At 45.4% G+C, this 26,108-nt stretch overlaps 1 protein-coding gene across 2 annotated transcripts in view; it reads left to right on the top strand.

Annotated features, from left to right (window-relative positions):
• Positions 1-26,108, top strand: part of MYO18B (myosin XVIIIB) — a 305,824-nt gene that overhangs the window by 59,748 nt on the left and 219,968 nt on the right. For both annotated transcript variants that reach the window (XM_064272527.1, XM_064272528.1), the window contains exons 13-16: positions 2,449-2,529; positions 4,883-5,027; positions 23,245-23,404; positions 25,573-25,756. In XM_064272527.1, the coding sequence (XP_064128597.1) occupies positions 2,449-2,529; positions 4,883-5,027; positions 23,245-23,404; positions 25,573-25,756 (570 nt within the window). The remainder of the gene's footprint in view (positions 1-2,448; positions 2,530-4,882; positions 5,028-23,244; positions 23,405-25,572; positions 25,757-26,108) is intronic.

Genomic DNA, 26,108 nt, shown 5'->3' with positions numbered 1-26,108 from the left:
GCTTCGGACAGCATGGTGTCACTTCTGCTGCATTTGATTGGTCACAGCAAGTTCAAGGCTGAGCCCTGATTTGAGCAGCAGGGAAATAGGCTCCACCTCTTGCTGGGAAAAGCTGCAGTGTTACTCTAATGAGTGTGAATACAGGGAGGGGTAGAGAATTACCCCCTAAAGGGACTGGTTCAAACATTTAATGAAGGAGGATAGAAAGTGCCTAGTCTGTATTACATAGATAGGTAGGTAGATAGATGATGGATTGATAGATAGAGAGATAGGCAGGTAGATTGCTGCTGTCGAGTGGACTCATGGCTTCTTACGTACTGTAGAACTAAGGAGAGGAGTATCTTATAGGCAAGGTAAGGACGGTGCTTACCTTGTTCACCAGATCATCTATAGTTAACAGTTTCACATTTTTTCACCACATCAAAGATTCTGCTTCTAGTTACGGCTGGCATCTGTCCCTCTCCCAACCCCACAGCATCTTCCTACAGAAGCAGAGCCTCTTTTCAAATTTACAGTCCCTGACAGTGGAGGATGGCCTAGTAAGCAAGGTAAGCGTGTGCTTACTTGTGCTTACTTACTAACCTGTCGTGATCAATTTCACATGGGTTTCACCACAAGCTGTAAAATCGTCCCCGCGTGGAAGTGTTCACTACAGATTAGTAAGTAAGCACAAGTAAGCCTGTGTTTACCTTGCTTATTGGATAATCCGCCCCTGATAGAATGAAACACTGCCCAATCTTGTGTCACCCTCACAATTGCTGGCATTTTCGAGTCCTTCATTTGCTGAGCCTCTGCTTCACCAACACGATGTCCACCTCTAGCAATTGATAGTTCTTGATGACTTGTCCAAAGCAAACGAGTTGGACGATGTTCTGTTGTGGTCCATAAGGCTTTCATTGGCTAAATGTTTGGAAGTAGATTGCCAGGCCTTTCTCCCTAGTCTGCTTTTGTCTGGAAGCTTCTCAGAAACCTGTCCACCATGGGTGACCCTGCTGATATTTGAAGTACTGGGGCAAAGACCATTCAAAATATGGGAGCAGCTATCTTTTTATTTTATTTTATTTTTATTGCGCTTTAAGTGAAAGTTTACAAATCAAGTCAATCTCTCATACAAAAATTTATATGCACCTTGCTGTGTACTCCTAATTGCTCTCCCTCTGATGAGACAGCCTGCTCCTTCCCTCTACTCTCTCTTTTTGTGTCTATTTCACCAGTTTCTGACCCCCTCTGCCCTCTCATCTCCCCTCCAGACAGGAGCTGTCCACATAGTCTCATGTGTCTACTTGATCCAAAAAGCTCACTCTTCACCAGTGTCATTTTCTATCCCATTGTCCAGTCCAATCCCTGTCTGAAGAGTTGGCTTTGGGAATGGTTCCTGTCTTGGGCAACAGAAGGTCTGGGGCCATGACCACCAGGGTCCTTCTAGTCTCAGTCAGACCATTAAGTCTGGTCTTTTTATGAGAATTTGGGGTCTGCAACCCACTGCTCTCCTGGGAGTAGCTATCTTTTTTCCTCCCATAATATTTCACTTATTTCTGATGATCTAAATAATACATGTTCTTTATTAAAAAGCTGGAAAGTGCATGTAAGTGTGAAGAAACAGAAAATACAATCTCCTCATAGCCATATCACCCAGAGGCAACCACCGTTAACCAGCAGTGGATTAGCCAGTAGGCATGGTACACACGGGCTTAAGTGTGTTTACTTACTAATCTGTTACGAATAATTTCACATGGGTTTCAATTTTACAGTGCAGTTGTGTACTACAGATTAGTAAGTAAGCACAAGTAAGCTCATGTGTACCTTGCTTGTTGGGTAATCTGCCCCTGACTGTTACCAATCTGCTGTATTTTACACCGGTAACTTTTCTGTATATTGTTGTCTCTACAGATTTGCAATCCCTCTACATACACAATTTTGTTATCTGCTCTTTTCTTCGCAACATCATATTATTCACATTTTCCCACTCCGTTTATATCTCTTCATAAGCATGTATTTCAATGGTTGCGTGTGATTCTATTTTAACTCTTTGGCCATCTGGTGATTTCCAAGTTTAAGCTATTATAAACAACACTGTGATGAACATCTTTGGGCACAGTGCTGTTTGGACATTCCTGATGATTTTTATATGGCAATTATTATTATCCATGGTTTATGTTTGTTCCCTCTAATACCTAGCACTCAGCCCAGCACTTATTAGGTCCTCTTTCAGTATTAGAAAAGTTTGGACTGAATAATCAGCTCATGAAAAAGCTCCCACCAAGATTGCTGAAGACCCTGCAAGGTGGCCAATATCAGAATGTTATTGGAACGTTGGTCTACCATCTCCCTTCTCATACAAAGGCCACAGGGTGATGAAAGTCCTTACTTTTTTCCCCCCTCTCCAGAAATTGTCTACTTCATTCAGATCACTGGAGAAGCTAACTTTTAAACTCTGTGATTTTCCAGGAAAGTGTTCCTGTGCAATTTGATCTTCCGGAACCATCTCCAGGGACCACGGTGGCAGTCGTAGATCAGAACCCCTCTCAGGTAACACGGGGCCCAGCAAACTGAGCCTTTTTATTGAAATATCAGGTGATTTGAGTCTTTAAGTTACTAGTTCACAGCATCATCTGCACTTGGGATCCCTTAGGCATTGTTAACAAACACTGATGCCTGGGACCCATCCCCAGATTCTGTGTTGACTCGACTGGGGGGTGTGGCCTGGGCATCAGGTATTGACAAGCTTCCCAGATTGAGAGCCACTGCTTTATGTCCAGCTCTGTGACTTAGAATCAGACTCACGCCAAGGAGCCTGTGGTCTGAGCTAAGGGAGTTCAGCAATGGATGTGCCTGAGTCTAGCCCTCTCACCTGTCAAGATCAGGTGTTCAGACGAAGGTGCCACACCTGGCAGAAACTAGGTCCTTGGGAAATGGAGAATAGAGGATGACAATGGATTCAGGTCCCTAACCTAGTTGGGGAAGACAGACTTTATGTTGTGGGATGTCTGATTCTTGGCCTTGCTTTCCCCATCCCTAGAACCTGCTTTGCACCCCAGACCTGCACCTCTTGCTCAAGCCTTTCTAAGCATTGGCCTTGACCATGTAACTTGACTTTCCTTGTTTTCTTTTTTGACCCCTCACATCTTGATGCCAGTGTTCTTAGGCAGTGAATCCTGACAAATTTGGATCTAACCTTGGTGACCTCAGGCAGGTCACTTTACCTCTCTGAGCCTCAGTTGTCTCATTTCCAAAATGGGAACAATCACATCCACTGGGGCTGTTGTGGAAGTCAATGACATAGTACGTAAAGCACCTGTCACAGTGCTCGGCATGTAATAGGAGTCCTCCAGGTGGCATTTCTCCTGCCATTTTGTGCCACAGACTGCTCTTTTCCTTATTCCCTACCTCTTGCTGGCCAGGGGTGGTTTTCAAGGCTTTCCTTGGCTCATGGTGGGCTGCACTTATCATTGTAAAGCTCCCTTGTTCATAAGCCCATGGGCTGTTCACAGCATACCTGCTTCTTTCTGGCATCTCTCTCTGGCTAGTTCCCTCTCCCATTGTACTTCCTCACCTGTGCCTCTCCTTGGAAGGGACAGGACTGAGGGAAAGACTCAGGCAATGTGGGGAGGGAACAGCCACCCTGTTCCCAAGGCCACTGGGCTGCGGCTGGGACCTTATGATGAATGGTTGGCTGTAAATTTCAAGTCCAACGTAGAAGGCTAAGGTGAAGGCCCAGGATGCCTGGGATCCAGCTCCAGTTCTGTGCTGACTCCCTATGTGACCCTGGACATGTCCCTTCTCCTCTCTGGGCCTCTGAGGGGTGGGTACCAATATTTCTGAGTTAGGATGATCAATTGGCCTGTTTTTTTCTGGGAGTTTCCTGGCTTTAGCACTGAAAAGAGCATGTTCTGGGTAGCCCTCCTGTCCTGGGCAAACCAGGAAGTTGGTCATCCTACACATGACATTTCCTCCATAACCACTTGATGCTGTTTTTGGTTGTGCCAACCCATAGTAGGCCCTCAGATACGTAAGCCCCTTAAACTTCTCAGCCTCTTTTCATTTCCCACTGTTGTTTTTGTTGTTAGTGTTGTCGAGTCAATTTTTGACTCATAGTGACTCCATGTGACAGAGTAGAGCTGCCCCATAGGGATTTCTAGGAAGTAATCTTTACAGGAGTAGATTGTCAGGTCTTTCTCCTGAGGAGCAGCTGGGTGGGTTCAAACCGCCAACCTTTCAGATAGCAGCTGAGCACTTAACTTTTGCACTACCAGGGTTCCTTCCCATATGCAAAATAAAATGGTGGACTTGATGGTCTCTGAAACTCATGGCTAGTTTTAAAATTCCTTGTCCGTTGCTTTGAACCAAGTTCACCTTCTCCTCTGAAACATTCTTTGAACACTTATGTTTTTTCAAGAGTTTAGTTCAAAGAGATACAAAAACTTCTAGGGGCAAGCGATGTGGACAGAATTAGGCCTTTCATGTTTCACCGCGTACAAAGAGCCCAACCACCCTTTATGTATCCAGAAATGCATGATTTAGAGTGCTTCCCCCTGCCTGGTGCTCATTTATCCTGACGACAGCCCTCTGAGGAAGATATTTCCATTATCCATTTATACAAGAGGAGACAGAGGCTCAGAGAGGTGCAGTGACTTCTCCAAAGTCACACAGGGAGGGAGGACAGAGGTAGGATCTGGACCCCTTGCAATGGAAAGGTTGTTCCAGCTTTGTGGCTTTGACACTGAGAGTTTGAGGGTGAGCAGGAGTGTAGGTCTGGGCAGCTTTGTTCTGAGACAATGTGGGGATGTAGATCCCTCCACTCCCTGTCGGCAGGAAGAGCAGCCCAGGAATTGGCCTTCATAGGGATCAGGGCACCTCAATGCATCCTGGGTCTCCCCATCAGGTCCGCTTACCAGCTGGAGGTCGTGCTGAAGACAAGGGCCTTTTCTGGGTCCTGGATGAAGAGGTCCGGGTGGAGGGCTCCAGCGATAACGTGGTTCTTGAGCGTCTGTGTGCGGCCTTTGAGAAGAAAGGAACTGGGGCTGAAGGTAAGGGAGCAATGGTCGGGGGGACTGAGTCCAGCTTGGATGTTGGAGTCTGTCTTCATCAGCTGCATAAAAAGCCCTGACAAAGCCTGCCCAGGGTTCTGTGTGAAGAGATTTTGTGCATGGGCATGTGTGTGTTTTCATTAGTTTATGTGTTCACTCATTCACGTGTCCATGCATTCAGTAAACACATTGAGCACCTGCTGTGTGCTGGGTACCATTCTATACAGCAGGCAACCAGCCTGATGTGGCTCATGTCCTAGAGGGAGGGAGATGTGATGAACAAGCTAACAGACAAACACATACATATAGAATGACCATGAGATGACAGAGTGTGGTGCTCTGATGGTATGCTTTAGGCAGACCTAAGTTCTCTGGGAACCAGGAAATTAATGAATGCAGTTAGATCTGAGTGAGAGCAGTGAGATAATACAGGGCGAGGTTGGAGAGGTTGTCTGGGCTCAGCCTGGAGAGGTCCCTGCGGGTCATGAAAAAACTTTGGCTTTGACCCTAGAGCAATAAGATGCCATGCAGGATTCTAGACTGTGGGAGGTATGGTCAGGATGACATTCTGAAAAGTTCACCCAGGCTACAGTGTAGAGACATGGACATGGTAGAAAGGTGGCCAGGTGACAGAGGAGCTGGCTCGTCCCAGCGAAAATGGCAGAATCTAGAGGTGCTTAGCAGCTAAAATCCATTGCATTTGGTGATGGATTGGATTGGTGGGAGAGGGCAGTTAGAGGGGAGATTGAGACATCAAACTGGAATAAAGAGATCACGGCACTTGGCATCCATCAGTCTGAAGTTCAAGTCTGAATATCCCTACTTTTCACTTGTGTGAACGTGAGCAAATCTCTCAGAGTCTCAGTTGGTGTGCTTGTAAAATGAGGATGTGAATCAGCCCTGGTCTCTCTCTCTTTTTTTTTTTTTAATTAACTTTTATTAAGCTTCAAGTGAACATTTACAAATCCAATCAGTCTGTCACATGTAAGTTTACATACATCTCATTCCCTTCTCCCACTTGCTCTCCCCTTATTGAGTCAGCCCTTTCAGTCTCTCATTTCGTGACAATTTTGCCAGCTTCCCTCTCTCTCTATCTTCCCATCCCCCCTCCAGTCAAGAGTTGCCAACACACTCTCAAGTGTCCACCTGATTTAATTAGCTCACTGTTCATCAGCATCTCTCTCCCCCCTGCTGACCAGTCCCTTTCATGTCTGATGAGTTGTCTTCGGGGATGGTTCCTGTCCTGTGCCAACAGAAGGTCTGGGGAGCATTGCCGCCGGGATTCCTCTAGTCGCAGTCAGACCATTAAGTATGGTCTTTTTATGAGAATTTGGGGTCTGCATCCCACTGATCTCCTGCTCCCTCGGGAGTTCTCTGTTGTGCTCCCTCACAGGGCAGTCATCGATTGTGGCTGGGCACCAACTAGTTCTTCTGGTCTCAGGATGATGTAGGTCTCTGGTTCATGTGGCCCTTTCTGTCTCTTGGGCTCTTAGTTGTCGTGTGACCTTGGTGTTCTTCATTTTCCTTTGCTCCAGGTGGGTTGAGAACAATTGATGCATCTTAGATGGCCGCTTGTTAGCATTTAAGACTCAAGATGCCACATTTCAAAGTGGGATGCAGAATGATTTCATAATAGAATTATTTTGCCAATTGACTTAGAAGTTCCCTCAAACCATGTTCCCCAGACCCCCGCCCCTGCTCCGCTGACCTTTGAAGCATTCATTTTATCCCAGAAACCTCTTTGCTTTTAGTCCAGTCCAATTGGGCTGACCTTCCATGTATTGAGTGTTGTCTTTCCCTTCACCCAAAGCAGTTCCTATCTACTGATTGATCAATAAAAAACCCTCTCCCTCCCTCCTTCCCTCCCCCTTCGTAACCACAAAAGTATGTGTTCTTCTCAGTTTTTACTATTTCTCAAGATCTTATAATAGTGGTCTTATACAATATTTGTCCTTTTGCCTCTGACTCGTTTCGCTCAGCATAATGCCTTCCAGGTTCCTCCATGTTATGAAATGTTCAACAGATTCGTCACTGTTCTTTATCGATGCGTAGGATTCCATTGTGTGAATATACCACAATTTATTTACCCATTCATCCGTTGACGGACACCTTGGTTGCTTCCAGCTTTTTGCTATTGTAAACAGTGCTGCAATAAACATGGGTGTGCATATATCTGTTTGTATGAAGGCTCTTGTATCTCTAGGGTATATTCGGAGGAGTGGGATTTCTGGGTTGTATGGTAGTTCTATTTCTAACTGTTTAAGATAACGCCAGACAGATTTCCAAAGTGGTTGTACCATTTTACATTCCCACCAGCAGTGTATGAGAGTTCCAATCTCTCCACAGCCTCTCCAACATAAATTATTTTGTGTTTTTTGGATTAATGCCAGCCTAGTTGGTGTGAGATGGAATCTCATCGTAGTTTTAATTTGCATTTCTCTAATGGCTAATGATCGGGAGCATTTTCTCATGTATCTGTTGGTTGCCTGAATATCTTCTTTAGTGAAATGTGTGTTCATATCCTTTGCCCACTTCTTGATTGGGTTGTTTGTCTTTTTGTGGTTGAGTTTTGACAGAATCATGTAGATTTTAGAGATCAGGCGCTGGTCTGAGATGTCATAGCTGAAAATTCTTTCCCAGTCTGTAGGTGGTCTTTTTACTCTTTTGGTGAAGTCTTTAGATGAGCATAGGTGTTTGATTTTTAGGAGCTCCCAGTTATCGGGTTTCTCTTCGTCATTTTTGGTAATGTTTTGTATTCTGTTTATGCCTTGTATTAGGGCTCCTAGGGTTGTCCCTATTTTTCCTTCCATGATCTTTATCGTTTTAGTCTTTATGTTTAGGTCTTTGATCCACTTGGAGTTAGTTTTTGTGCATGGTGTGAGGTATGGGTCCTGTTTCATTTTTTTGCAAATGGATATCCAGTTATGCCAGCACCATTTGTTAAAAAGACTATCTTTTCCCCAATTAACTGACACTGGTCCTTTGTCAAATATCAGCTGCTCATACATGGATGGATTTATATCTGGATTCTCAATTCTGTGCCATTGGTCTATGTGCCTGTTGTTGTACCAGTACCAGGCTGTTTTGAGTACTGTGGCCGTATAATAGGTTCTGAAATCAGGTAGAGTGAGGCCTCCCATTTTCTTCTTCTTTTTCAGTAATGCTTTGCTTATCCGGGGGTTCTTTCCCTTCCATATGAAATTGGTAATTTGTTTCTCTATCCCCTTAAAATATGACATTGGAATTTGGATCAGAAGTGTGTTATATGTATAGATGGCTTTTGGTAGAATAGACATTTTTACTATGTTAAGTCTTCCTATCCATGAGCAGGGTATGTTTTTCCACTTAAGTATGTCCTTTTGAATTTCTTGTAGTAGAGCTTTGTAGTTTTCTTTGTATAGGTCTTTTACATCCTTGGTAAGATTTATTCCTAAGTATTTTATCTTCTTGGGGGCTACTGTGAATGGTATTGATTTGGTTATTTCCTCTTCGGTGTTCTTTTTGTTGATGTAGAGGAATCCAAGTGATTTTTGTATGTTTATTTTATAACCTGAGACTCTGCCAAACTCTTCTATTAGTTTCAGTAGTTTTCTGGAGGATTCCTTAGGGTTTTCTGTGTATACGATCATGTCATCTGCAAATAGTGATAACTTTACTTCCTCCTTGCCAATCCGGATACCCTTTATTTCTTTGTCTAGCCTAATTGCCCTGGCTAGGACTTCAAGTACGATGTTGAATAAGAGCGGTGATAAAGGGCATCCTTGTCTGGTTCCCGTTCTCAAGGGAAATGCTTTCAGGTTCTCTCCATTTAGAGTGATATTGGCTGTTGGCTTTGCATAGATGCCCTTTATTATGTTGAGGAATTTTCCTTCAATTCCTATTTTGGTAAGAGTTTTTATCATAAATGGGTGTTGAACTTTGTCAAATGCCTTTTCTGCATCAATTGATGAGATCATGTGGTTTTTGTCTTTTGTTTTATTTATGTGATGGATTACATTAATGGTTTTTCTGATATTAAACCAGCCTTGCATACCTGGTATAAATCCCACTTGATCAGGGTGAATTATTTTTTTGATGTGTTGTTGGATTCTATTGGCTAGAATTTTGTTGAGGATTTTTGCGTTTATGTTCATGAGGGATATAGGTCTATAATTTTCTTTTTTTGTAATGTCTTTACCTGGTTTTGGTATCAGGGAGATGGTAGCTTCATAGAATGAGTTGGGTAGTATTCCGTCTTTTTCTATGCTTTGAAATACCTTCAGTAGTAGTGGTGTTAAGTCTTCTCTGAAGGTTTGGTAGAACTCTGCAGTGAAGCCGTCTGGGCCAGAAGTTTTTTTTTTGGAAGTTTTTTGATTACCATTTCAATCTCTTTTTTTGTTATGGGTCTATTTAGTTGTTCTACTTCTGAATATGTTAGTTTAGGTAGGTAGTGTTTTTCCAAGAATTCATCCATTTCTTCCAGGTTTTCAAATTTGTTAGAGTACAATTTTTCGTAGTAATCTGAAATGATTCTTTTAATTTCATTTGGTTCTGTTGTGATGTGGTCCTTCTCGTTTCTTATTCGGGTTATTTGTTTCCTTTCCTGTATTTCTTTAGTCAGTCTAGCCAGTGGTTTATCAATTTTGTTAATTTTTTCAAAGAACCAGCTTTTGGCTTTGTTAATTCTTTCAATTGTTTTTCTCTTCTCTAATTCATTTAGTTCAGCTCTAATTTTTATTATTTGTTTTCTTCTGGTGCCTGATGGGTTCTTTTGTTGCTCCCTTTCTATTTGTTCAAGTTGTCGGGACAGTTCTCTGATTTTGGCTCTTTCTTCTTTTTGTATGTGTGCATTTATCGATATAAATTGGCCTCTGAGCACTGCTTTTGCTGTGTCCCAGAGGTTTTGATAGGAAGTATTTTCATTCTCGTTGCATTCTATGAATTTCCTTATTCCCTCCTTGATGTCTTCTATAACCCAGTCTTTTTTCAGGAGGGTATTGTTCATTTTCCAATTATTTGATTTCTTTTCCCTAGTTTTTCTGTTATTGATTTCTAGTTTCATTGCCTTGTGGTCTGAGAAGATGCTTTGTAATATTTCGATGTTTTGGACTCTGCAAAGGTTTGTTTTATGACCTAATATGTGGTCTATTCTAGAGAATGTTCCATGTGCACTAGAAAAAAAAGTATATTTTGCAGCAGTTGGGTGGAGAGTTCTGTATAAGTCAATGAGGTCAATTTGGTTGATTGTTGTAAGTAGGTCTTCCGTGTCTCTATTGAGCTTCTTACTGGATGTCCTGTCCTTCTCCGAAAGTGGTGTGTTGAAGTCTCCTACTATAATTGTGGAGGTGTCTATCTCACTTTTCAATTCTGTTAAAATTTGATTTATGTATCTTGCAGCCCTGTCATTGGGTGCATAAATATTTAATATGGTTATGTCTTCCTGATCAATTGTCCCTTTTATCATTATATAGTGTCCTTCTTTATCCTTTGTGGTGGATTTAAGTCTAAAGTCTATTTTGTTAGAAATTAATATTGCTACTCCTTTTTTGCTTGATATATTTTTTTCCATCCTTTGAGTTTTAGTTTGTTTGTGTCTCTAAGTCTAAGGTGTGTCTCTTGTAGGCAGCATATAGATGGATCATGTTTCTTTATCCAGTCCGTGACTCTCTGTCTCTTTATTGGTGCATTTAGTCCATTTACATTCAGCGTAATTATAGATAAATAAGTTTTTAGTGCTGTCATTTTGATGCCTTTTCATGTGTGTTGTTGGCCATTTCATTTTTCCACATACCTTTTTGTGCTGAGGCGTTTTTCTTAGTAAATTGTGAGATCCTCATTTTCATAGTGTTTGACTTTATGTTAGTTGAGTCGTTACGTTTTTCTTGGCTTTTATCTTGAGTTATGGAGTTGATATTCTTTTTGTGGTTACCTTATTATTTACCCCTATTTTTCTGAGTAAAAACCTAACTTGTATCGTTCTATATCGCCTTGTATCACTCTCCATCTGGCAGTTCAATGCCTCCTGTATTTAGTCCCTCTTTTTGATTATTGTGATCTTTTACCTATTGACTTCCATGATTCCCTGTTATGTGTATTATTTATTTATTTATTTATTTTTTAGAATTAATCTTGATTTGTTTCTTTTTGTGCTTTCCCTATTTGAGTTGATATCAGGACGTTCTGTTTTGTGACCTTGTATTGTGCTGGTACCTGATATTATTGGTCATCTGACCAAACAATCGCCTTTAGCATTTCTTGTAGCCTTGGTTTGGTTTTTGCAAATTCTCTAAACTTGTGTTTATCTGTAAATATCTTAATTTCGCCTTCATATTTCAGAGAGAGTTTTGCTGGATATATGATCCTTGGTTGGCAGTTTTTCTCCTTCAGTGCTCTGTATATGTCGTCCCATTCCCTTCTTGCCTGCATGGTTTCTGCTGAGTAGTCTGAACTTATTCTTATTGATTCTCCCTTGAAGGAAACCTTTCTTTTCTCCCTGGCTGCTTTTAAAATTTTCTGTTTATCTTTGGTTTTGGCAAGTTTGATGATAATATGTCTTGGTGTTTTTCTTTTTGGATCAATCTTAAATGGGGTTCGATGAGCATCTTGGATAGATATCGTTTCGTCTTTCATGATGTCAGGGAAGTTTTGTGTCAGGAGTTCTTCAACTATTTTCTCTGTGTTTTCTCTCCCTCCTCCCTGTTCTGGGACTCCAATCACTTGCAAGTTATCCTTCTTGATAGAGTCCCACATGATTCTTAGGGTTTCTTCATTTTTTTTAATTCTTTTATCTGATTTTTTTCAGCTATGTTGGTGTTAATTCCCTGGTCCTCCAGATGTCCCAGTCTACATTCTAATTGCTCGAGTCTGCTCCTCTGACTTCCTATTGAGTTGTCTAATTCTGTAATTTTATTGTTAATCTTTTGGATTTCTACATGTTGTCTCTCTATGGATTCTTGCAACTTATTAATTTTTCCACTATGTTCTTGCATAATCTTTTTGAGTTCTTGAACAGTTTTATCAGTGTGTTCCTTGGCTTTTTCTGCAGTTTGCCTTATTTCATTTGTGATGTCTTTAAGCATTCTGTAAATTAGTTTTTTATATTCTCTATCTGATAATTCTAGGATTGTATCTTCGTTTGGGAAAGATTTTGATTCTTTTGTTTGGGGGGTTGGAGAAGCTGTCATGGTCTGCTTCTTTATGTGGTTTGATATGGACTGCTGTCTCTGAGCCATCACTGGGAAACTAGTTTTTCCAGAAAATCCGCTAAAAAAAAATGCAGTCAGATCCCTATCAGAGTTCTCCCTCTGGCTCAGGCTATTCGGATGTTAATGGAGCCGCCTGGGGAGGGTGGGGGAGGGATCAGAGAGCTAGGAGAGTAGCACCTCAGAATATAGCCAGAGTTGCTTGTCTTACTTGGAATGACTATTATATCTGAGATTTCCGCGGGGCGCGTCGCCTATATGTACTGGCTGTGTGGAGATTGCCCCCGGGGGGTCTGGCCCGCTGGCGTCGGGGTCAGATCCTCCGCTGTCAGCCCCACCCCCAAGGTTAAGGCTACCCTACTGGGACGGTGCACTCCTGACTCCAAAATCAGTCGCTGCCTCCCAGGGACTCCCCGTCCCACCAGCCGCGTCACGCGCCGCCCCCGCGAACCGGGTGGGTCCCCCCCCCCCGGGGTCAGCTCAGGAGAGCTGAGCAGCTCCCCGCGCCTGCGCCGCGACTGCACGTCCCAGCTGGGATGCTGCTCTCCCCGCTCCAAGACCAGCCACTGCCTTCCGGGGACTTCTCCCACCGGCTGCGCCACCGCGCCGCTCTCGCGAGCTGGGTGGGCGCCGCCCGCGCGAACGGCTGGGCACCCCCCCGGGGTCAATTCAGGGGAGTGTAGCTGCTCCCCGCGGTCGCGCCATGCTCGCTCCCGGCCAAAATCCCGGTGGGACGGCTCCCCAGCTGGGACGCTGCTCTCCCCGCTCCAAGACCAGTCACTGCCTCCCGGGGACTTCTCCCACCAGCTGCGCCACCACGCCACCCGCGCGAACCGGCTGGGCTCCCTCCCGGGATGAGTTCGGGGGCTAGGGCTGGGCCCCTTGTCTATCCCATCTGCCCCCCTGGGCTCTGCCCCAAATCGGGCTCCGAAGGTCACCTGACTGGTACGCTGGCTCCTGGCTCTGAAAATAACCGCTGTCTCCCCATATTTGTTCGTTCTCCATCTCTAAGTCTGTGTTTGTTGTTCAGAGTTCCTAGATTGTTATGTATGTGATTGATTCACTTGTTTTTCCGAGTCTTTGTTGCAAGAGGGATCTGCAGTAGTGTCCACCTAGTCCGCCATCTTGGCCCTGCCTCCCCCTGGTCTCTTTTTATCTAGAATTTCTGCTACAAAGATTTGGGTGGGATAGTACCTGTGTCAAAATGGTTAAGCGCTTTAGTACTAGCCAGAAGGTGCCTGAGGAAATAGACCTGCTTCCGGAAGGTCACAGCCCCTTGAAAATCCTATGGGACAGTTCTACTCTGCATACATGGGGTTGCTGTTAGTCAGAATCAACTTGACAGCACCTAACAACAACAATAATGTACATGTGGGGTTTTATGGTCAGCTGCAAAGTGTTGCAAGAGTTATTGATGAGGACGAGGATGTTGATGACAATGAAGAATATTCCTTCTATCATTTAAGGGACTGAGGGGATGAGGATGGAAACTCTATGTGGGTGACTTGCTCAGAGTATCATGAATATCATCTGTAGGATTCTGTCATATATTTAGAGGTAGACACTCTTACCCCTAAGATGAGGAGACTGATCTCCAGAGAGGTAGAGATGCTAGTCCAGGGTCACCCAGAGGGTGAGTGTCACAGGGCAGATTCCAAACTAGTTCGTCTGGACCTAAAACTCTGTGGTCCCCACTCCACCAGGCTGGCCTTAGCATTTAAGAAGACAAATACAGTCTGAGGTCTTATCTGTCCCAACTGGCATCACTGGTCAGGACAAAGGCTTATTCATTTGTTGGTTCTTTCAACAGGTAGTTATTCGACCCCAAGTATGTGAGAGAGGAGCCCTGGTGATGCAGTGTTTAAGCACTTAGTTGCTAACTGAAAGGTCTGCAGTTCGAACCCACCAGCTGCTCTGTGGCAGTCTGCTTCTGTGAAGATTACAGCCTTGGAAACTCTATGGGGCAGCTCGACTCTGTCCTATAGGGTTGCTGTGAGACAGAATCGACTTGACAGCAATGACTTTTTTTTTTTTTTCCCAGTAATATATGGCAGGATCCCTGGGTGGGTTAAATGGTTCAAACACAGTTGCAGCAGTACCTCATCAGGGAACTGCCAGAAATTCAAGCTGGATTCAGAAGAAGACATGAAACAGGGGATATCATCGCTGATGTCAGATGGACCTTGGCTGAAAGCAGAGAATTTCAGAAAGATGTTGTGACGGTTAAGATTGTGTGTCAACTTGGCTGGGCCATGATTCTCAGTGTTTTGGCAGTCATATAAAGTTGCAATTAATTCCCTGTTGAGATTTGTTATGTGATCACCGCCATGATGGGATCTGCTAGCCAATCAGTTGAAAGGGAGTTTCTTTGGGTGCATGGCCTGTGTTGAATATAAGTGGACATTCTGGCAAACCTAGGGGGCTTTTCGCTCATGCTGGATCCTGCAGATGGCTCCTGTTCATCTGGCCTCTGGTTCTTGGGACTTGAGCTAGCAGCTTACCTGTGGTCTTGCTTGCCATTCTTGGGATTCATCGATCTTTGCAGCCTGTGAGCAAGAGCCCTCTGACCTGTGGATCTTGGGTTCACCAGCCTCTGCGGCTACGTGAATCAGGAAAGCCTCTATCCTGACCCACGGACTTGGGACATTCCTGCCTCTACAACCACATGAGCCATTTTCTTGTTATAAATGTTTCTGTTTATATATTTATACACTTTATTGGTTTTGTTTCTCTAGAGAACCCAACCTAAAACAAATGTTGACCTGTGTTTTATTGACTATGCAAAGGCATTCAACAGTGTGGATCATAACAAATTTTGGATAACATTGTGAAGAATGGGAATTCCAAAACACTTAATTGTGCTCATGTGAAACCTGTAAGTAGACCAAGAGGCAGTCATTTGAACAGAACAAGGGGATACTGTACAGTTTAAAATCAGGAAATGTGTGTGTCAGGGTTATTATCCTTTCTCTGTACTTATTCAGTCTGTATGGTGAGCAAATAATTTGAGAAGCTGGACTATATGAAGAAGAACACAGCACCAGGATTGGAGGAAAACTCATTAACAGCCTGTGATATGCAAATAACACAGCCTTGCTTGCTGCAAGTGAAGAGAACTTGAAGCACTTACTGATGAAGATCAAAGACTCTAGCCTTCAGTAGGGATTACACTTCGACATAAAGAAAACAAAAATCCTCACAGCTGGACCAATAAGCAGCATCACAATAAATGGAGAAAAGATTTTTGTTGTCCAGGATTCCATTTTACTTGGACCTACAATCAACACCCATGGAAACAGCAGTCAAGAAATCAAACGACATGTTGCATTGGGCAAATTAGCTGCAAAAGACCTCTTTAAAGTGTTGAAGAGCAAAGATGTCACTTTGAGGACTAAGGCACACCTGGCCTAAGTCATAATATTTTCAATCACCTCATAGGCATGCGAAAGCTAGGCAGTGAATAAGGAAGACTGAAGAAGAATTGACGCCTTTGGATTATGGTGCCAGCGAAGAATATCGACTATTCCACGGACTGCCAGAAGAACAAACAAATCTGTCTTGGAAGAAGTACAGCCAGAATGCTCCTTGGAAGCAAGGGTGGCAAAACTTTGTGTCATGTACTTTGAACATGTTATCAAGAGGGACCGGTCCCGGAAGAATGAGCTTCTTGGATCAAGTAGACACATGAGACTATTTTGGCACCTCCTGTCTGGAGAGGAGATGAGAGGGCAGAGGGGGTTAGAAGCTGGCTGAATAGACATGAAAAGAAAGAGTGGAGGGAAAGAGTGTGCTGTCTCATTAGGGGGAGAGCAATTAGGAGTAGATAAACCAAACCAAAACCAAACCCACTGCCATCGAGTCGATTCCAACTCATATAGGACAGAGTAGAACTGCCCTATACAGTTTCCAAGGAGTGCCTGGTGGATTTGAACTGCTGACCTTTGGTTAGCGGCCTTAGCTCTTAACCACTATGCTACCAGGGTTTCCCAGAAGCATATAGCAAGGTGTGTATAAATTTTTGTATGAGAGACTGACTTGATTTGTAAACTTCCACTTAAAGCACAATAAAAATAAAAAAAATAAAAGAGGGACCAGTCCCTGAGAAAGGACATCATGCTTGATAAGGTAGAGGGTCAGCAAAAAAACAGGAAGACTCTTGACAAGATGGATTGACACAGTGTCTACAACAATGGGCTCAAACATAACAAAGTTCGTGAGGATGACACAGGACTGGCAGCGTTTCATGCTGTTGTACATAGAGTTGCTATGCGTTGGAACCAACTCAGTGACATGTAACAACACCAACATGGCAGGGTCCCTGAGTGGGGCAGATGGTTTGCACTGGAACTACTAACCTAAAGTTCAGCAGTTCAAACTCACCCAGTGGTGCTGCGGAAGAAAGATATGGTAATCTGCTTCCTTTAAGATGTCAGCCAAGAAAACTCTATGGCGCAGTTCTGCTCTGTAACACATGAGTGGGAGCCGACTTGATGGCAACTGGTTGCTTTTTTTTTTTTGTAATATATGGCAGTACGGTGCTAAGACGTAGAATACATCAATGAACAAAACAAATACCTCCACCTCCATGGGGCAGACATTCTAGCCGGAGAGATAATAAGGCAAACACATCTATAAGAAGGAGATTAAGGGCAATGATTCTGGTTGAGGTTACTAATGGCGTGAGTGGCAGAGAAGAGCCCATGAACTGAGCCCTGGGACACTCCAATGTCAAGAGGTCAGAGATAACTACTAGAAAGGAGGCTGAGGAGGAGTGGCCAAGGGGGTAGGAGGGAAACCAGGAGAATGTGGCACCCTGGGAGGAGGGAGAGGTGGACCACGCTAAGTGCTGCTGAGAGGTCAAGTAGGTGTGGGCTGAGGAGTAGCAGTTGATTTGGCCACATGGAGGTCATTGGTGACCTAGACAAGTGCAATCTTGGCAAAGCCTTCAGGGTGAATGTCCAACTGGAGTGGTTTATGAGAAATTTGGAGAAGAGTCAGGGAAACAAGTCCAGGCAGCTCAGAGGGCTACCATCCACTGAGCTGGCATCAGCAGAAGCTTCCATCCCACGGTGATAGCCACTGCCTCCGTCTGGGGCATTCATGGTGGGTTCTTGTGCTCATGTCAGGACAAGGTTTTCTAAGCAGCAGCATCTGATGGCTCCATGGCTGTCCTTGGAGCGAGCTCAGAGTGTTAATACCCAAATTACTCCCAGAAAGGTGGGCTATGCAACTGATTCCCCAGGGCTGGCTTCTCCGTCAAGCATAGGAGGCACAGAGCCTGAGACCTGCGGTACTTTTAGGGCCCTACGAAAATGTTTTAATGTCTGTTAAAATCAGAAGGAAAAAAAAATGAACTTTTAGGTGGAATAAAATATTTTAGTATGTTCATAGTGGTTAAGTGCTACGGCTGCTAACCCAAGGGTCGGCAGTTCGGATCCGCCAGGCGCTCCTTGGAAACTCTATGGGGCAGTTCTGCTCTGTCCTATAGGGTCGCTATGAGTCGGAATCGACTCTACGGCACTGGGTTTGGTTTGGTTTTCGTTTATATTTATATAGTATATATTCGTATGTTGTTGTTAGGTGCTGTTGAGTTGGTTCCGACTCCTAGTGACCCTGTGTACAACAGAATGAAACACCGCTCGGTCCTTCGCCATCTTCGTGATCATTGCTATGTTTGAGCCCATTGTTGCAGCCACTGTGTGTATACCAAAAAAACAAAAAACCCACTGCCATCGAGTCGATTCCGACTCATAGTGACCCTATAGGAGAGAGTAGAACTGCCCCATAGAGTTTCCAAGGAGCACCTGGCGGATTTGAACTGCAGACCTCTTGGTTAGCAGCTGTAGCACTTAACCACTATGCCACCAGGGTATAAAAAAAAAAAAATATATATATATATATAGTATATAATAATTAGGTGGCACAAACAGTTAAGCATTCAACTACTAGCTGAAAGGTTGGTGGTTCGAACTCACCCAGAGTTGCTTCAGAGGACAAGCCTAGTGATCAACTTCCAAAAGTTCACAGCTTTGAAAACTCTATGAGGCACAGTTCTACTCTGCGCACATGGGGTTGCCATAAGTTGTAATCAACTTGGTGGCAACTAAAAAAAATAATGACAACATGTATTAATAGTAATTTATTCATCTTTATACTAATGCAGTTATAAAAGATATTATATGTATATGTTTATGTATGTGCATACATATACGTGGAGTCCCTGATGGCACAAATGGTTAAGAGCTTGAGTGCTAACCACAAAGTTGGCAGTCTGGACCCACCCAGAGGTTACTCAGAAGAAAGGCCTGGCAATCTGCCTCCAAAAGGTCACAGCCTTGAAAACCCTATGGAGCACAGTTGTACTCTGACACACATGGGGTTGCCATGAGTCAGAATCTACTGGATGGCAACCGATTTGGTTTGGTATATGTGTATGTTGTGTGTGTGTATGTGTGTGTGTGTATCTCCTAAGGCATAAGTGCCTAGGGCCCAGCAAAGTCATAATATAGCCTTAAGGGGGTCCTGGAGCTCAACTTGACCCTGACAATGACTTAGCCCCTTTACCTTCTGGTGAAAGGGGATGCAAGGGGCAAAGGAAACTGCCATTTGTGGAGCCCTCAGTGCAAGCCATATACTCACGTGGATGCTCACCCAGCTTCACTACACTCCCTTCACAGAGAGGTAGCTGAGCCCTTGGAGAGACCAGGTGGCTTCCTATGGCCTTGTAGATGCTGAGATCAGAGCTGGCACTGAACCTGAGGAGCCTCACCCCATAGACTGAGCAGATTGGTGAGCTTTCTCCAGATTGTGAAAGTGGATCATACTCACACATTGGACAGGCTCAAGAATGGGATGGGGGTGGTGGAGGAGCCTCATCCAGATCCAGAGCAAGCCAGAAGGTAGAGCTATTATTTAAAAAAAAAAAAAAATATCCCAGGCTTTGGGCCACAGAGACCCGGGCTGGATCCCCACTCCACTACTTAACTGCAACATGCGTGACTTCCGGGAATTTGCCTCCCCTCTCTGTGAAATGCTGATAGTGTTAAAACTTACCTCAGAGGGCTGGTGTGAGGCGGACAACCTACCATGTGTGGAGAAACATTCACACACATCCACCTTTTTCAGCTCTCAGCTTCAGGGTCATCTCCTCAGAGACCTTCCCAGATGCCTGTCTGCAGCTTCCCCTCAGCAACCACGCTGTTCTGTCACAACTCCTGTTTGTTTCTTTCAGGGCCCTTTCCAGAATCTGTAATCTTTTGGTTGCTTATTTGTTCTACCCGCTTGTTCTCAGTCTCCCCAACTGTCCTGTGAGCTCCATGAGGGCGTGATGCACCTCTCTGTCTTGTCCACTCTGTCTCCTCAGAGCCTGGAACATGGCAGCCCTCTGTGGGTGTCCGCCATGTTGCCTTCTCCTCCTCTCTCACTCATCCACAATGCTGCCTTTCCCTCTCCTCATTCATGCTGTGTCATCCGCCATGGTGCCCTCCCCTCTCCTCACCCATCCACCATGGTGGATTCCCCTCTCCTTGCTCACTCATCTGTGATGTTGCCTTCCCCTCTTCTTGCTTACTCATTCCAATTGTACCATCTCTTGGTTGCTCCTCAAACACATCAAGCATCTTCTCAGCCCAAGGCTTTGTATTGGTGGCTCCTTTGGCCTGGAACCTTCCTCCACATTTCAGAAGGACTCACTCTCTCACTTCCTTCAGGTCTAGCAGGGCCTCCCCTGACCACCTTCTATAAAATAATGACCCTACCCCATGGTACTCCTGTCTCCCTGCCTGCTTTCCTTACCTCCATTGCAATGGTCACACTTGGACATCACACTCTGCCACTGCCCACTTCCCCTCCTGGAATGAACATCAGCTTCAGAAGGCCTAGAGCTGGTCTGCTCACCTCTGTTTACCCAGAAGCTCACACAAAATGGGTACAGCCAGGTGTGCAACGAATCCTTGTTACAGAACAGATGGATCGGTGAAACCTCAACTCTCCAGAATGGAGTGAAAGAGAATTCTCAGAGGCAATGCTTTCAGGGCCCCGATTTTGAAGCAAAAGAGACAAAGCTAGGGGTCAGAAGCAGAAGGCCTCTTGTAGGGAGTGGCTGGCACAGAAGATTTCACTTCATGTGTCGTCCCTTTCCTTTTCCCTTGAGGCTGATACTGCCAGCCCCAGACACCCCAGGCAGGGTGCTGTAAGGTCTTCAATTACCAGGGAAGAGAGAGTCTACTACCTCCATTGTCCTGGACTGATGGAGACAGTTACATTAACTCAGGTGTTAGGTTAAAAAAAAAAAAATCTTTTGCCTCTAGGATATTCTGATTAGTTCTGACTTAATGAGAACATTCAATCAACCACAACATTTGTGACATTTTGGCTAATTTATAATCCCTTACCTAAGGTACATTTGCTGAGTGTCCCCACTGTGGGCTAGCAGGACCAGCCCTCACGGAGCTCAGGAGACCCAGGGTGGTACATGCCAGGGCTGAGAGAGCTCAGAGAACCCCCTACCCACTCAGTCCAGGGGGTCAGGCTCCTGGAGGAGGGGATGAAGGCTGAAGCCACAAAAGAGAGATACTGGGTGAGGCTCCATCTCACAGGAGATTCCATGGGACTCCCCAAAGTAAAAAGTTCCCTGTGAAAAGCTTTGATGAACAAAATTATTGTGTGAAAACCACTTCTGGGAGACAAGAGTGAGTAAGGGAATAAGCAGGTATGTAACCTGGGAGCTGTTGTACAGACCAGTTCCTGAAAAACGTGGCACCTCCACGTGCCAGCACCTCCACCGTGCTGGACAGAGCCAGGCTTGGTGGCAACAGAACCAGGACCTCATCCTGGCTCTGCCCTGAATTGCTCTGAGCATTTAGCCAAGTCGGTTTGTCTCTCTGAACCTCAAATATCACCTTCTAGAAGCTAGTCCAGTGGTGCTCATGTCCAAGATCAGTGTGAGGACTGAAGAACATCCCACGTGTTAGTGTGTCCAGTGAGAGTACCAGGCACCTGGCAAACATTAATGTCCTTTCTCCTCTCTTGCCTTGGTCCCTTCCTTCTCTTTAAATTCCACTGGAATCCTCATTCAGAGCCCAGCCCTGTGATAGCTGCTGGGTATAATGATGAATTAACACAGTGCCTGCCCTCAAGTGGCTTCCAGTCCATTGGAGGGAGCCAGGTATGTCAGCAGATACCTGCAGCACTGTGGGGCTAGTAGTGAATATGTGCACCAGAGCCTGGTGTGTACTTTGTCACTGCGCTTCCCACGGGATACTTTCTCTCCCATTAAAATGCGACTGCCTTGAGGACAGGGACTTCACAGCTCTGATGGCTCAAAGGAAGCTCTGGATGGAACAGCACTTTACTTAACCAGAAGCATCCTTTGCTAGTAACTGCAATTATCTAGAACACAGAGGAGAGCCAAGAAGTGAGGACAAAGACAAACAGATGGCAGAATCCATATGATTTACTCCTCAGAAAGCCTGCAGAGTCTCAGACCGTGGTAATTTTGCACAGACGTTCAAGAAATGCAGGTGGACACTTCCTAGCTCACTGCAGTTAAAAAAAAATCAAACCCATTGCTGTCGAGTTGATTCCAACTCAGAGCGACCCTATAGGGCAAAGTAGAACTGCCCCATAGGGTTTCCGAGGAGTAGCTGGTGGATTTGAATTGCTGGCCTTTGGGTTAGCAGCCAAACACTTAACCACTGCACCACCAGGGCCCATCACTGCAGTTTAGAGGTGGCAAATTAGGTTTTAGGTAAAGGATTCAAGGCCCTAATACATGCAGGGACATTGACAATAGCAGCCGGGGGAAACACGGAAAGATCACTAAGGACAGATCATACCACTAAGAAGAGAGACAGGAACCAAAACAATACTGCTGTTGTTGTTGTTAAGTGCTGTCGAGCCAACTGTGACTCATAGCGACCCCATGTGACAGAGTAAAACTGCCCCATAGGATTTCCTAGGCTGTAATCTTTTTTTTTTTAAATTTTTATTGTGCTTTAAGTGAAAGTTTACAAATTGTCAGACTCTCATACAAAAATTTATAAATACCTTGGTATGTACTCCTAACTGCCCTCCCCCAAAGAGACAGCACACCCCTTCCTTCTATTTCTTTTTGTGTCCATTTGGCCAGCTTCTGACCCTCTCTACCCTCTCATCTCCCCTTCAGATGGGAGATTCCAACATAGTCTCATGTGTCTACTTGATCCAAGAAGCTCATTCTTCACCAGTATGATTGTCTATCCCATAGTCTAGTCCAATCTCTGTCTGAAGGGTTAGCTTTAGGAATGGTTCCTGTCTTGGGCTAACAGAAGGTCTGGGGACCATGACCTCTGTGGTCATTCTAGCCTGAGTCAGAGCATTAAGTCTGGTCTTTTTACGAGAATTTGGGGTCTGCATCCCACTGCTCTCCTGCTCCCTCAGGGGTTCTCTGTTGTGTTCCCTGTCAGGGCAGTCATCGGTTGTAGACGGGCACCATCTAGTTCTTCTGGTCTCAGGCTGATGTAGTCTCTGGTTTATGTGGCTCTTTCTGTCTCTTGGGCTCATAATTACCCTGTCTTTGGTGGTCTTCATTCTCTTTTGCTCCAGGTGGGTTGAGACCAATTGATGCATCTTAGAAGTCTGCTTGCTAGTGTTTAAGACCCCAAACGCCTAGGCGGTAATCTTTACAGTAGCTAATTGTCGGGTCTTTTCTTCTAAGGAATGGCTGGTGGGTTTGAACTGCTGACAACAACAACAAAATAAATAAACTTTAAAAAAGAGAAGGAGACAAGAGGTATTAAGATAAAAAAACTTAGACACACACACACACGCATTCACTAATGGTATCCAGGCACCATCCAGTTCTTCTGGTCTCATGGCAAAGGCGACAGTTGTTCATGGAGGCAATCAGCCACACATTCCCTTTCCTCCTCCTATTCCTGACTCTCCCTCTTCTGCTGCTGCTCCAGGTGGACCAAAAAAGAATGTTCTTAGTGATGCGGGTTGTCTTAGAGTATCCCCCCAGGCCTTGACACTCTTGTTGCTGTGCCCCCTTTCAGAGTCCTCTGCCCTGCGCGCTTGTGAGCAGCCTCTCCAGTGTGAGATTTTCCACCAGCTGGGACAGGACCCTGTGCGCTACGACCTCACCGGCTGGATCCACAGGGCCAAGCCCAACCTTTCAGCCCTGGACGCCCCCCAAGTCCTACATCAGTCAAAAAGGTGAGCCGGGCCAGGGCTGTGGACGGGAGGGGGCACTCAAGCCACTGTGGTTTCCTCTCCACTGAGGCCCTCTCCCCACTGGACCTGCACAGTCACAGCAAGTCAGTGAGGGCCAGCCCGGGAATGCCATCTCTCCGTAATGAAACAAAAAACCGTAACTCCAATTGTGCGATGAAAAACCTCCCTGGGGCTGGAGTGAATGCAGAGGAGCAAGGCTGGCCTTCTGGAGGGGTGGAACAACAGCTAAAATGCTGCAACTCCACCTTTTAGGGTTTTGCCTTTCATTAAGTCTGAGAGATGATATGGCTGAAATAACTTTTATGGACACTCGAGAACTAGGGGGTCATAAAACTGAAATGAAGTTTTGTAGCATTAAAAAAAGCTCGTCCGGCTCCCTGGCTGCTCGTCCCCAATGCGCTGGCAGAGGGCCGACGGCCATCCCTGGTTTTGGTTTAGAGAAATGTTGAAAAGTGCTAGCCTTGGGGGTGTGTGTGTGTGCTCGCACACACGGGAAAAAAAACAGCCCTCCCAAGTTCAGTGCTGGACTCCTGCAGGGGCAGGGCATGGGGACAAGAAGAGAAGTGGACACCACCAGAGAGGAGCTAGGGGCATGAGGGTGCAAAGGGAGCAACATTACTGACCACTCTCCATGTGCCCAGTATGGCCGGCATCTAATTGTCATTGTCTTGCAGCTCCAGAAACTGCCTTTTCTGCCTGCAAGGCGTACATACCTACAGGAAACATATTTAGCACCGACTATGACTTCTTTTTTTTTTTTTATGACTAGACCTATTCTCAGGATGTTGTTGTTTGTTGTCGCTGAGTTGACTCTGTCTCGCGGTGACCTTATGTAAAACAGAACAAAACACTGTCTGGTCCTGCACCATCATCACAATCTTTGGTTGCTTGAATTCATTGTTGCAGCCACTGTGTATTTTGAGTGCCTTCCAACCTAGGGAGCTCATTTTCCAGCACTAATCAGACAAGCTGTGGTGTTTTCTGTCACCTTACATGCATGTGAAAGCTGGACAATGAATAAGGAACACTGAAGAAGGGTTGATGCATTTGAATTATGGTGTTGGTGAAGAATATTGAGTATACCATGGACTGCCAGAAGAATGAACAAGTCTGTCCTGGAGGGAGTAAAGGCAGTATGTTCCTTAGAAGCAAAGGTGGCGAGACTTCATCTCATGTACTTTGGACATGTTATCAGGAAGGACCAGTCTCTAGAAAGGACATCATGCTTGGTAAATAGGGGGTCAGTGAAAAAGAGGAAGACCTTCAACAAGATGGACTGACACAGTGCCTGCAACAATAGGCTCAAACATAGGAATGATTGTGCGGATGGCACAGGATCAGGCAATGTCTCATTCTGTTGTATATAGGGTCACTGTGAGTCAGGACCAACTCCACAGCACCTAACAAGAACAACAACATATCAGACAACATTCTGTTGTGATCCATAGGGTTTTCATCAGCTAATTTCAGAAGCAGATTCCCAGACTTTTCTTCCTAGCCTGTCTTAGTCTGGAAACCTGTTGCCATCGAGTTGATTCTGACTCATAGCGACCCTATAGGGCAAAGTAGAACTGCCCCATACAGTTTCCAAAGAGCACCTGGTGAATTCAAACTGCTGACCTTTTGGTTAGCAGCTGTAACACTTAACCACTATGCCACCAGGGTTGGTCTGGAAGCTCTGCTGAAACCTGTCCACTATGGGTGACCCCGCTGGTATTTGAAATACTGGTGGCATTGCTTCCAGCATCAGAGTAGCACGCAAGCCACCACAGCACAGGTGGTAGGTTCTAAGGATAGCAAAGATGATTTTACCCTTTAAGAAAGTGCAGTCTCAGTAGGATTGCTACAGGTATATAAAGGACAAGTGTATCCAGTGGCAAGAGAGACTCTGTAAGGATAAGGGAGGGAGAAAGGGATCATCTGCTGGTGGAGGAGAGGCATTGGATGGAGGAACTGGCATTGTCCTGAAGTAAAGACGCATCTTGCAGAGAAGACTGTGAATAAGGGGTAGCTGCTGCGACGTGTGAGTTGAGGGAAGGGTGCAGGAAGCAGATTGGCAGGAAGCAGGTTGGCCCATTCCCTTCGCCCTCACCTGGAAAGAAGCCTTCCTTCCAGCCCCCTAGAGCCCTCTCTCTTTCCCCTCCTGCCAGAGAGGAGCTACAGAGCCTGTTCCAGACCCGGGCCAAGCTGCCCCCCATCTGCCAGGCTGTGGCAGGCCTGGAGGGCACCTCCCAGCAGGCCTTACAGCGGATCTGCGCCATGAGGAAGACGTTTGCCAGCAGCTTGGCTGCAGTGAAGAGAAAGGCTGTGTGCACCCAGATCAAGCTGCAGATGGTGAGCGGGAGTCCCTTCCTCTCGGGGATGTGTTATTTACTGTGTCCTCTCTAACCTTCCCAGCAACCTCCGGGGGAGCAGGGGCAGGCATCACTCCATGCTCCACAGAGGAGCAAACTGAGGCTTGGAGGAGCAAAGACACTTGGCCAAGGTCACGCAGCTGGGAAGTGATGTGTTCCAAGGCCGAGGCTACTTGGCAATGGGAGGCTACAGGGAGTTCCCTGGAGCCATGATTATCCCCTTGAGGAAGGTGGCAAATGTCACAACCAGGCCAGCCCACCTGCCGTTCTCATCTACAAGTGCACATTTTCACCATTAGGCCTCCTTGGAGGGAGGCATCAGGACCAGCACT

The sequence above is a fragment of the Loxodonta africana genome, chromosome 19, assembly GCF_030014295.1.
Source record: "Loxodonta africana isolate mLoxAfr1 chromosome 19, mLoxAfr1.hap2, whole genome shotgun sequence".
Classification (NCBI taxonomy): Eukaryota; Metazoa; Chordata; class Mammalia; order Proboscidea; family Elephantidae; genus Loxodonta; species Loxodonta africana.
This window is presented reverse-complemented; position numbering and strand designations above follow the sequence as displayed.